At 37.6% G+C, this 13,435-nt stretch overlaps 1 protein-coding gene across 15 annotated transcripts in view; it reads right to left on the bottom strand.

The window, feature by feature from the left end:
- ATP9B (ATPase phospholipid transporting 9B (putative)) overlaps positions 1 to 13,435 on the bottom strand; it is a 287,191-nt gene that overhangs the window by 235,481 nt on the left and 38,275 nt on the right. For 11 of the 15 annotated variants that reach the window (XR_002518773.2, XR_002518774.2, XM_009192938.3 and 8 more), the window contains exons 4-5: positions 12,294 to 12,407; positions 1,495 to 1,603 (exon numbers count right to left, since the gene is read on the bottom strand). Coding sequence is in view for 12 of the 15 variants with exons in the window: in XM_009192938.3 (XP_009191202.2) it covers positions 1,495 to 1,603; positions 12,294 to 12,407 (223 nt within the window). In the remaining 3 variants the exon portion in view is untranslated. Of the gene's footprint in view, positions 1 to 1,494; positions 1,604 to 12,271; positions 12,408 to 13,435 lie in introns of those variants that run through there. The other 4 variants (XM_021930228.2, XM_009192944.3, XM_009192946.4 and 1 more) reach the window with 2 other exon arrangements.

Here is a 13,435-nt window from a genome sequence, read left to right as displayed (position 1 = left end):
ACAGGTGAGGATGTGGGAAAACTGGAACCCTCATCCATTGCTGGTAGGGATGTAAAATGGTGTGGCCAATTAGGAAAGCAGGTTGACAATTCTTTAAAACGCTAACCATAGAGTTACCAAATAATCCAGCAATTTCACTCCTAGGTATATATCCAAAATAAATGAAAACAATTTTCACACAAAAGCTTGTACACAAATGTCCATAGCTGCATTATTCACAACAGTCACAAAGTAGAAACAACCCCAAATGTCTATCCACTAATGAATGGATACACAAAACATGCTCTATCATACACTGGAATATTACTGAGCAGCAAAAGGAAATAAAGTACTGATGAAAGTTACTACCAGATGAACCCTGAAAACATGCCCAGTGAAAGTAGTTGGTGACAAAGGACCACATGTTGCATAATTCCACTGATATGAAATGTGCAGAGTGGGCAAAACCACAGAGACAAAAAAGGAGAACAGTGGCTGCCTGGAGCTGGGGTAGGGTGGTGAGGGAAACAGAGAATGACTACTGCCTTCTAATGTATTCAGGGCTCCTTCTGAGAATGTCAAAAGTGTGCTAAACTTAAATGACGGTGATGGTGATGGCTGCACAACTTTATGAATATACCAAAAAACACTGAATTGTATACTTTACATGGATAAATTTTATGTTACGTGAAATACAGCCCAATAAGGTGTTAAAAGTAAGTCATTTTTGAAGGTACTATCTCAAGTTAAATAATTCATTGTGAATGTCCTCTTACATACAGAAGATAAAAATCCACTGTAAACTTTTTAAACAGACTTTGGGGTTATTATGAATACCCATTCAGTTTTTGAGCATCTCCCTTATTCCCAAGGTTTTCGGTCACTTTTTTACTGTCTCATGCCTACCTGTAATCATCTTCCTCCCTCTCTTCTTAATACATTGCTTCTTTTACTACTATGGACTGAAAGATCATAAACAAGCGCTTGAAAGATGTAAGTGAAGCAAGAGTTAAGGCCCTGAATGAAGGTTAAGGAGAAACGTGCATGCATCAGTTACCATCTCGGATCACGATATTTATTTCTGTTGTTCAAAGGCCTCTGTACTTAAGAATAGGTTAATGCCATGGTATAGACGTTTGACCTTTATGAGTGTGTTTAAAATACAATACCAAGATAGATTTTAGATAAAGTGACATTATGCCTCTCAGAAAATATGTATATACCAATAGGGCACATTATATGATTATTAATAATATATGTACATGCCTGTGTGGTTGTGTGTGCGTTTGTATATATGTGTGCACGACATACATCCAAACATCTAGAGAATGAACAAAAGTCTACCCTAAAATTGCATGCACTATACATTATAAGGAAATTAATTAGATATCATACACAATCACATAATACTATTTCCAGTAATAGAATTAAAATGTTTTCATACATTTGTTATGTTAACTCTAAAATGATAATTACAGTAAGCAAACGCTAAGCAGGATTAAAGCACTTGCTGACCTCTTACTGTAAGCTTGCTATATAGCTGTGAATTCACCTCCTTGTCACGCTGAAAACGCCGAAATTCATCGATTGCTTCCCGTGTCATAGTCACAGCCAAGACAAATCCCTATAAAATAAAAGAAGGTATTTTTAGAAAACTGAACTTTAACAAAAAAGAGAAAATTATTTGTTACTTGGTTTAACTTTTTTCCTTCCATTTATATTACTCTCTAAAACATAAAATAAATGAAAACCAAAAACGTCAAAAAGTAACAATGAAATATTACAAAAGGATTCACTGTAAAAGGTTTACAACTCTTAGTATACTCCCAAAATTTTTAATTCACCTCCTAATATATACTTCAAGCTAAATGTCAGAAAATACCTAGTAACACAAAGAAAAAGAAATTAACAATCTTCGATAAACCCACAAATTACATTTAGAATACTTGGGCATTCAAATACAAAATTTACAATCACTGACATAAAAATCTTATACTTAATTTCTGTACTTAAATTTTTCTTACAGAATAAAAGTATTTAGGAACACAAAACAATTCCCAGATAGATAATCACACATCAATTTTCTTACATAGTGCATTATTATATAACTCCAGTAGAATGAACAATTATAGTGCTTTCATCTCACTTTTAAGCAAAAATCTGACTATTACTAATATGATGCTATCTAGAAAAAAAATTTTATATCCTCATAATTTATTGTGAAGCCCATTATACGACTAATATAAAGCTAATGCCCATCATTTTTAAAGGCTGCATATATATTTTCTGACATGTTACAGAAATATTCTTCAAGTCAATCTCTATTATTAATGATGACCTTGCTTCAGTCAAAACGGTAAATAACGGAACACTGGATGTATGTCCACTGAAAGCAAAATAATCTATTTTATTTCAGTTTTTTGTTTTCTGTATAACCAATAGGCCAAATTAAGTGTGCTGCTGGAGAATGTTTCTTATATTTACTGAAATGGTATTTTTCTCATGTGTCCTATTTGAAAACCCCTTCAACAGTCATGACTTAAACATGGATTCTTCCAGTCTCTTTCCCATTCAAAATCAACCTGACAGCCTGTGTCTCTCACTCCTTTTCAGCCCCTCTGCCATCTCTCTTCAGCCACACTGTGTGCTCTCCCCCTAATCATGAGCCTCCCTTGGCCCTACAACCATCTCTCCCTGAGCACATCGAGCCCTTAGTCTGCACTCTGCACCATCGGAAACCTTTTCACATCCAGTTTACTTCTCCACTTGCCACAATTTCCTTCCACCACCACTTGACTAAAACTACTCTCAAGTAAGGTGGGCCATCTCAAGAAACTTCCCATTCCTCTGTGCATTACAATCGTTCACCAGGCCCTCTTTCTAATTCCCCATCCCTTGGTTTCCTGGACAGCACATTCTCCTGGTGCCATGCACCCCTCTTTATCCAGTCACCCCAAAGCTGGCCTCAGTCCACTGACGGCCCAATTCTCTACCCATCCCACTGCCATCGTCCATAAGCAATACTATGGCTCCTTCCTCCAACTGCTAACTGTGCTTCCTTCTACACCTCTCTCCAGCCTGACTGCATTCTGTGTGGCACCCCAGCCAAACCCAGGCTCTCCCCAGCTATCCCACTGAAATACAGTGCTCTCCCCAAGTCCCCAACTGTACGAACAGACAGATCTCTAGCCTTGTCCCCCACTCAATACTGCCGTATCCTTCAACACTAGGGAACTATGAGTAGTCTCCTGAAACACCATGATGTCTTTCTGATCTTTGCCAGTGTATTCCCAGGGGTTATTGGAAGCATTGTTTTGAGAAGTATCCTGAAGCCACTCTTGGACTCAAGGAAAAAGCAGCCATGAACAAATTGTGATGTGCCCCACTTGCAAAAAAGGCAGGCATGGCACGGCATGTGCCATGTATTTGCCCTGGTCTCCACTGAAGACAACGGCTGATGAGCAGAGTAAGACCTCACTTAGGTCCTTTAGCACACACTGTATTCTTTTTTTAGATAATAGTTTTATTGACATATAATTCACATGCCATAAAATTAACACTATAAAAGTATACAATTCGTTTTTAGTACCTTCACAGAGTTGTACAACCATCACTATCATCTAATTTTAGAAGATTTCCATCACCCCAAAAGCAGCACCGTGCCCACTGGAAGTCACCTCCCACTCCCTCCACTCCTAGGCCCTGGCAATGACATCTCCTTTCTGTCTCTATGGGTTTTCCTATTCTGGGTGACAACGTGGTAATTCTGCGCGTAGTATTTTGAGGAACTGCCAAACTGTTCCTCAAAGTGGCTCCACCACTTTACATTCCCGCCAGCAACTCATGAGGGTACCAATGTCTCCACAGCCTCACCACCACTTGTTACTGTCTGCCCTTTGTATTGTAGCTATCCTACTAGGTGTGAAGTAGTATCTCTGGTTTTAACTGGCATTCCTCTACTGACTAATGATGTTGAACAACTTTTCACATGCTTATTGGACATTTGTATATCTTCTTTGGGTAAATGTCTATTCAGACCCTTTACCTACTTCTTTCCTAGGTTTAATTGTTGAATTATAAGAGTTACTATTTTGGTGCCCTAGTTGAAAATCAATGTGTCATAAATGTCAAGGTTGATTTCTGGATTCTCAATTACATTGATCTATGAACCTATCTTTATGTCAGTACCATACTGTCTTGATCACGCAGTTTGTAGTAAGTTTGGGAATGGGAAAGTGTGAGTCCTCCAACTTTGATCTATTGTTTTCTATGATGTATTAACTACTCTGAGTCCCTTGTATTTTCATATGGATTTTAGGCTCAATCTGCCAATTTCTCCAAAAAAAATTTTTTTAAATAAAAAAAAAGCCAGCTAGGATTCTGTTAAGCATTGGATTAAATTTGTAGGTCAATTTGAAGAGTGCTGCCATCTTAACAATATTAAGTCCTTCAACTAATGAACGACTTTCCACTTATTCAGACCTTTCATTTTTTTCAAAATTCTTTCATAGTTTTCAGTATGTAATTTCATGCTTTAAGTTTATTCCTATTATTTTCTTTTTGATGAAATTATAAATGGAATTGTTATCCTAATTTCATTTTGGGATGGTCATTGCTAGAAATACAAGTGACTTTTGTATGTTCATCTTGTATCCTGCAACCCTGCTAATTCATTTTGTTTAGTTACAATATTTTCGTGTGTAGATTCCCTAGGTTTTCCTATAAACAAGATCAAGCCATCTGTGACTAGAGAGAGACTTTCTTCTTTCTTTCCATCTAGACGCCTTTTACTTCATTTTCTTCTAACTGCCCTATTTACCTTCAATACAACGTTGAATAGAACTGGTGGGAGCAAACACCCTTGTTCCTAAGCTTAAGGGGAACACATTCAGTCTTTTATGACTAAGAGTGATGCCAGCTGTGTGAAGTACAAAATTTTAATAGAAGAAATTTTTGTATTATAATAAATGTCTCCATAATAGAGTGAAGAATATACAATAGGGAATGATGGCTAGTTTCTTCAAAGCTGATAACAAGTCATGACAAAGCAGCAATGAAATAAAAGTAGTCATCAAAAAGCCTATTAGTTAGAGACAAAGAAGAACTTGAATATAAATTCATCGTTTTATTGAACTAGAGTTAGCAACAGAAAAACAAAGAAAATGAATATGAAAAGCAAAAGCAGCAGACATCCCCAAAAAAGTTCGAAGAAAGTTGGTGTTATCAAAAGCCTTAAAATTTGCACATATTTAACCAAGCGGTTTTACTTCTAGAAACTTATCCTAAAGGAAAAATTCTAGGATCACAGCATGAATATGAAAAATTAGAAATAACCTGAATGTCCACAAGTAAGAAATTCATAGCACAGAGTCATATGACGAAATGCTCTATTTCCTTGATTCAACGATGTCACTAGTTTTAAGATACATCAGTATTATTTTAGTAGTAGTCTTGGGTAGGAAGACAACAGCATTGTAAATATATACATTTTATAAGCCACAGCTCAATTTTAATAACATAAAAAACATGCATCTTTGAATCCAGAAAATATACTTGTCTGCAGCTATTCCCACGTAAGAGAAGATTTACTGCTACAGACTCATGTTCATGATGCAGAGGTAACTTCTTAAAGTTCTGTTTGTGACTCACTGAGACAGAGAATGAAAGTGATTAGCAAGCACATTTTATTTATATAGTATAGACAATATTTTAAAGGAGTGTTTTTTAATCAGGTAAGCATATCATAATCACCTGAAAGACTTTTGGAACACAAATTTGCTCCAACCCTATCTGAAACGTGTACTTTTACCTCTAATTTCCAGGGAAGAGATCTCAGACACATATGTTAAACTCTCCAGGTGACTCTAATTTTCACCCCTTTAAACTTATGGCTTAAAGACAGCAAAAGTTAACCAAATTCATTAAGTAATCATAAACCACAAAAATGTGCTAGTTCCTAAGAACTCAAGGAAGTCAGTGAAATTAAGCTCCTACTTCAAATGAAGTAGTATTAAAGAAGACAGAACAAAGAGGGTTAGGTCCCAAATCCTGAAAACAGGAGTTAAATACTGTTAAGAGGAAACAGGATCCTGGTCTCGGGCAAGGACTATGAGAGTGTCCAAGCTGCCTTACAACACATTTCCAAATCTGTTTCTCTGAATAAGTAACACAAGTGTAGGATTCTCAACATCCAAAAGATGTCACCACCATCACGTCCATCTCCAGCATATCTATCCTGAGGAAATGCCCAATGGCCAGCCTAGGAACATAAAAGAGACTAAAGGAAAGGGAAGTTAAGGCCACCATTTCCTTCTGCCACTGGAGTCTACAATAAATGAGCCTCTACCGTAAGAGTTTAGATCTGAGTTCTTAAATGGATCATTACAGATTGGTGGTTTATGGAGGACTGGAGTAAGCAAGTCTTACTGTAGGAGCACTTGGGTCTTCCCACTACCTCGGTACCAACCAGGTCAGAGGTTTATGCTATAACACTGTTCCCTAGAAAAATCAAAACTGGAAGCAGAAGGGCCATATAAACTACTGACATCCTGGAAACAGCAGTATTTGTGCACGAGTGTGTCAGACAGACTGGACAACATGGACTTCTTCTCACATGGCTTGTCCACAGCCTTTCTCCTATTTCTCCAGATAACCCAAGAACCACGTGGAGTGAGTCCAAAACAATACACATTTTTGTAAAAGGAGAAAAAGTTAGATGGGTACATTATAGGTTTGCCTTTGACGGCTTATCATGTGCCATACACTTTTCCAAGTATCCTAAATGAGTTGCCCCTTTTAAATGGCGCAAAAGTCTTACAAAGTATGTATCTTTACCTCTAATTTACAGATAAGCAAATTGAGACACAAAGGGGGTAAGTAACCATGTCTCTGCATGATTCCAAGCAACTGTATTTTGTTTTCCTTTTCTTACTTTGCCCACACCTCTAATGCAGAGACACGCACATGAAAAAAGAGTGGATGGAAGGAAGGATTTTTAAATAAGACTGAAAAATCAAAGTCCTCATAGATTGATTTCTCGCCTACAGCCTATCTGGTTGCCAATTATCTATTAACAAAGTAGCAGAAGACATTTTATATAGAAGATACAATGTTAAAAATTGTTAGAGCCAGAGCTGTCTTTATCTAAAGATCTTCTGCATAGACAGATCTATTCTACCTCATTCATTTTGATAGAAGCATGACATTCTGTTTTGTTACTCTGAACACAAGCTTTGCTTTAAAGAATTGTTCTGAAAGCTGAATATGAAAGGTAATCTTCATCCAGACATGATAATGTAATGAAATCAACTTATTTTCAATTTACACTTCTACTATACGGGAAAATATAACATACATTAGTTCAGACCTAGAGCTAATAAATAATATTACCAAAAGTAACTTAAAAAGAAATATTAATTAAGCTATCACTGTTTTCAAAAACATCTCAATTTTAGTTAGAGAACAGAGGGAGTAAGTTTGAAGTAACTTGTTTTATTTAAAATTAGTGAACAACAGAAATAGAATTTTACAACCGACAACTGTAAAATGGTTTTATGCCTCAGTGGTAGGATTTTGGCTAGAAGAAATCTGGAAATGTTAACTAGTATCTTTTCCTTGAGAAAGTTATAGAACCTTAGAGAACGAGAAAAAATTGAAAAGAAGTCAATGTATATAAAAAGATCACATAGTGTTACAGGCACTGGACACAACGGGGTTAATATAAACTGGTACAGAAAATGCAAGAACTCAAGGGCTTATGAGGAATTCTTGTGGAAGAACATTTTCTTCAGTTAAAAAGAGACATCTATATGTATTTTCAAATTTGCATTATTTTAAATAGTTTCCTTTAAAGAGATTTCTTTAGATTTAGTGTATGTTTAATTATTCCTTAACTTTGTCTAATTTTTCAAACTGTCTTGATTTTCAACATTTTTAAAAGCTTTTTAAAAGAATCAACATGCCCTAGTACGCTTGCTTCTCGGATTTGAAGGTAAGCGTAAGGTGCACATCAACTTTTTAAGAGATTTGCTCAATCAAAGGTTAAGATGCATATAAACAGTGAAAGCATACTATTCATCATTTGTTATCTGAAAGGTAGCATCAATTGTGGTTGCTGCCAAACCAAAGAACAAAAGAAAATGATTTAAAAAGTAGATCAATTCTCAGATCTAACAATATGATACTCAGGACACGAGAGAATTCATCTAGGTGTATCAGAAGGCAACGTCAAGCATCATTCAAATGGAAAAAGTGGCTTTTCACTTCTCTAAAAACTTAAAACGCAAATGTAGTGGAATAACAACATCTTTTACATGAATATTGAAGTAGTTGCTTATTGAGGTACTTATCCAAAAATAATTAAAGCTAATATATGTCAAAAAATGATAAAGTACTTCAAAATAACAGGATGAAAATTCAAGTTAAAGGACTAAAAATTGCAGCTAGAACTGGAAATGAACGAGCACATGAAAAGAAAAAACAAAGAAATGTTTTCTTGTCTTGATAAACAGATGTGTGTGTGCTTGCGTGCACACTTCACTCAAGTATGGCCAAGATCATGAATTTTGTGAACAAATCAAATAAAGTTCTTCATAAAGAACCATCTAAAGGACATTTTCTTTGGTTCAAAGCTAGTTAAATCATGGTAAGTTCAAAAGGCCGAAGCAAAATATACATAAATACATTTTCCTTTACTTTTTTAAGAAGAATTTGTGTTCTCAGACCATCATTGTTTAAGTTAAAACAGTTTTAACCCACGAGGCAATTTTTTGTTTTTTGAAGACAGGGTCTCACTCTGTCACCCAGGCCGCCGTGCAGTGGCGCAATTTTGGCTCACTACAACCTCTGCCTCCCAGGCTCAAGCAATTTTCCAACCTCAGCCTCCTGAGTAGCTGGGACTAAAGATATGCACCACCACACACAACTAATTTTTCTATTTTTTGGCAGAGATGGAATTTTACCATCTTACCCAGGTTGGTCTTAAACTCCTGAGCTCAAGATATCCTCCCGCCTTGGCTTCCCACAGTGCTGGGATTACAGGCATGAGCACCCAGCTGGGAAATGATATTTAAGCAGTAAATACAACTGTGAAAGCTATGAATAGAAAAAAAGGGGCTAGAAATAAATACATTAAAATCATAATCAGCCGGGCGTGGTCGCTTACGCCTTACGCCTGTAATTCTAGCACTTTGGGAGGCCAAGGCAGGTGGATCACGAGGTCAGGAGATCGAGACCATCCTGCCTAACACGGTGAAACACCGTCTCTACTAAAAATACAAAAAATTAGTCGGGCATGGTGGCAGGCGCCTGTAGTCCCAGCTACTCGGGAGGCTGAGGCAGGAGAATGGCGTGAACTCAGGAGGCAGAGCTTGCAGTGGGAGAGCTTGCAGTGGGCAGAGATTGCGCCGGCGCACTCCAGCCTGGGTGACAGAGCAAGACTCTGTCTCAAAAAAAAAAAAAAAAAAGAGTATGTTGCAATAGGCCACACAGATTAAGATAACCTTTATAGGCCGGGCACGGTGGCTCACGCCTGTAATCCCAGCACTTTGGGAGGCCGAGACGGGCGGATCACGAGGTCAGGAGATCGAGACCATCCTGGCTAACGCGGTGAAACCGCATCTCTACTAAAAAATACAAAAAACTAGCCGGGCGAGGTGGCAGGCGCCTGTAGTCCCAGCTACTCGGGAGGCTGAGGCAGGAGAATGGCGTGAACCCGGGAGGCGGAGCTTGCAGTGAGACGAGATCCGGCCACTGAACTCCAGCCTGGGTGACAGAGCAAGACTCCGTCTCAAAAAAAAAAAAAAAAAAGATAACCTTTATAAAAATTTTTAAAGCATACAAAATAGTATTGCGTATTGTTTTAATGATAGATATAAACGTAGTAAAACTATTAACAGATACACAGGAATTATAATCTCACATTCAGAATTGGTTACTGCTAATGTGGTGGAAGGTGGAGAAAAGAAAGGAAAAATAGTTATCTATACCCCCTTCCACGGTTACCTAGCTTCAACAACAACTTTCAAAATTCTGTTGTATACACTTCAGTGTTTCTTCTGTGTGTGAATATATGTAATACATACACAAACACACGGCTTCCTTTTCCACCCAGGACGAAATCTGAGAGGATTGGAAAAGTTGACACCAGGCCCTGTGACCTCCTTTCCAACTACTTCTTCCCACCCACACCCTTCTTCTGCATGATCTCCTCACACCCTGGAACACGCTAAAACAGTCCAAGACCTCTGCAGCTGCTCCTCTGCCTGCAACCCTCTTCCCTGTTTCATATCCGTCTGACTGTTTTACCAGTAAGATGTCATTCCAATGTCACCTCGCAAAAGAGGCCTTCCTTGACCATCCCATATAGAACACCCCCTTCATCCTCTACTCGTTTTTCCTGCTTCACATTTTCTTCTTCATAGCCTGATGGTTGGCTACGTGGCATTAGGAGTATACTGCCTTCTCTCCCAGAATTTTAATTCTGTTAGAACAGGCTTTGGTTTGTCTTGTTCACTGTTGTATCAACATTTCCTAGACTAGGGCTGGACATGAAGGAGCTCAATACTGACTGATCAAAAGAACTGTGGATTTCATTCTACACATATTTTGAGCCACCTTTTAAAACTTATTCTAATATGTAACTTTTATGTTACTAAACACTTCCTAATCACCATTTTTAAAGCTACACAGTATTCCAACAAGTACACAGGATATAGCAGAGTTTAAATAATCTATTGTTAGACATTTGATTTTTTAAAATATTTATAATGGACATTCTTTAGACTTTGATCAATCATCATTTCTTTAGGATAAATTCCTCAAGTAACAGGTCTTTAATATATATTATCAATGACCCTCCATAAAGGCAACACAGGTGTGCATGCACACTATGCACACCAACGGGGGAGCTCGCTGCATCTATACTAATGGGATGAGCACCACAGTGTTACAGTTTTACCCATGCTCAGCTCCAACGTCTCTTTCAATCTTACTAATTTAATAAGCTAAAAAGTATTCATTTATCTAGTAATTTTGTGTTTATATTACATATAAAGTTACTCATTCCTCAAATCCACCCTACTATGAAGTCTATGTGAAAGAGAAATCAAAAAATGTCCCTCAGCATGGTTTTACTACAGGCAAACAGGAAAGCCTGACTGTGCCTGTCCAGGAAACAAGAATTTAATCTGTCTTCCAGTTCTCCTGCTTCATCTGGAGTTCTCTGGTTAGGGAGATGGAGCCTACCCAGGCCAGGACAGATCCCTCAGGAGCAGACAGCTCGGCTCTCCATGTGGAAGGCCACACTCACGTGGACCCCCGAGGACTGCACTCTTCTTTCACTGAAGGAACCCTTTCGCTCTCTGTGTTTCCTACCTAGATTCCTCGGGTCATCTGCCCAAAAGGGAGCAAATCCAAGAAAGGAAGTAGAGGCCAGGTGCGGTGGCTCACGCCTGTAATTCCAGCACTTTGGGAGGCTGAGGTAGGTGGATCATTTGAGGTGAGGAGTTTGAGACCAGCCTAGCCAACATGGTGAAATGCCATCTCTACTAAGAACACAAGAATAGCCAGGTGTAGTGGTACACGCCTGTAATCCTAGCTACTCAGGAGGCTGAGGTAGGAGAACTGTGTGAGTCCAGGAGGCAGAGGTTGCAGTGAGCCGAGATTGTGCCACTACACTCCAGCCTGGGCAACAGGGTGAGACTCTAGCTCCCAAAGAATAAAAATAAAGGAAGTAGTACATTTTTCCATGAAAGGAGGAAAGATGATGTACATCTTGTCTGTACAAGCTAAAAGTCAATGAAAACTATCAGCCAATAGCTTAAGACTATCAAGACAGCATATGCTTGAAATGGAAACATTCATTGACAAGCATCATTGCATCACTGGCCTTTTGAAAAACTTTATGCACTGAGATGTCAACCAGACATCGTATGTACTGCACTTGGATATTTCAGAATGCTCACCATGGTCAGGGTGTGAAGAGAGTAACAGAACAGACCCACAGCCCCATTCCCAACAGCTGCATCACACAGGAGGGAGCTGCTGATGACCTGTACCCTTAACACAGGTGCAGAATGACCAAGGAAAACCCCTCTGCCACCGCTCTACAGGCAGCGTGCTACCACCACGCTTCCCATGGTTCTCAGAGGGACTGAAGTCACTCAGCAAAATCTTTTACAAGAAGTTCAGTGATGCACTGCAACAACATCATGTTTGTAAAATCTGGTCAACTTAACTTTTAACCATCTCAACTCTTAAAACTATATTCTAAATATTTCATAATTTAACTTAATTTTTAAAGTCTTTTCTTTTACCAGAGGAGCCCAGTAGGTGTAGAGATAGCCTATTTTCAATGCTGGCACAAACTGTGAGCAGGATATTACCAGAAAATAGAGATTCAAGAAAAACTTGAATTGTTCATACAAAACCTAAAAAGGAAAAGAGAAAATTAACAAAATTCCTACAAGGAAAAAATTTAATACCTAAATTAAACAGTTAAAATCAGCACAACATATAACCACATTTCCATCAGTAAGAATATGTTCTGATTCAAAGTAAATGTATTAATTTTCACATTGGCTTTCTAATAGCTATATTACAAAGAAAGGTAAGGTTACTCCCAAAATATATTTTAAATAAACTGAAAATAAGACAATTAGGACGTTTAATTATGTTAAAAAATGTCACCTAAAAGTTTTCTTATTTTTCTTATATGAGATTTTCCAGTTTTCCATACTCATTTAGTAAGTTTTTACATGAACATCAAAAAAAGATAGCAAAACCTTCCCAATGTTAGTAAGCCAGTAAATATACAGGTGTATCTTGATAATGACTCAGAAAATCTTACAATGGAAAAGACATATTAATCTTATATTTATGAAGTGGTAAAAAACAAATAAATAGCCACTTTTTTTTTTTTAACACAGACATCCAGGTGGCTTTACAAAGACTGAGTGAACAAGCCAAATGTGAACAGGCTGACTTCACGAGATAGACTGCCTTAATCTCCTGTGGGTATTCACTTCCCTCAAAACATTAAAAAAGACAAAATATAAGAAGTTGTAACTGCAGACCAATTTTCAAGAAGACAACTACTCACCTACTCTTACGGTCTTTGGGTTGTTAATTCTTAATATGTTCAAATATAAAAGAAATTTCACCATTTAATAAAATATCAGGAATCTCAGTACTGCAAGGTTTTGGTTTTGGTTTTTACTTCAAATCATTATCTTTAGGGACGAAAACCCAAGATCTAATATACGAATAGATCTCAATTCACAAATGCCTCTAATTATTAGATTTACACTGAAAATCAAAATGGAACAAAACTTATGTTTACAGATGAGAATAATTCAAACAGCACACCACAATTCAAATCAAACTTGCAAACCTGCAACTTACAAATCGCAATCTCTTTGGATGCCATTTCTACGCCACTTGGAAGGTATGAAAATTT

Source organism: Papio anubis, chromosome 19 (assembly GCF_008728515.1).
Source record: "Papio anubis isolate 15944 chromosome 19, Panubis1.0, whole genome shotgun sequence".
In the NCBI taxonomy this organism is placed as follows: Eukaryota; Metazoa; Chordata; class Mammalia; order Primates; family Cercopithecidae; genus Papio; species Papio anubis.
This window is presented reverse-complemented; position numbering and strand designations above follow the sequence as displayed.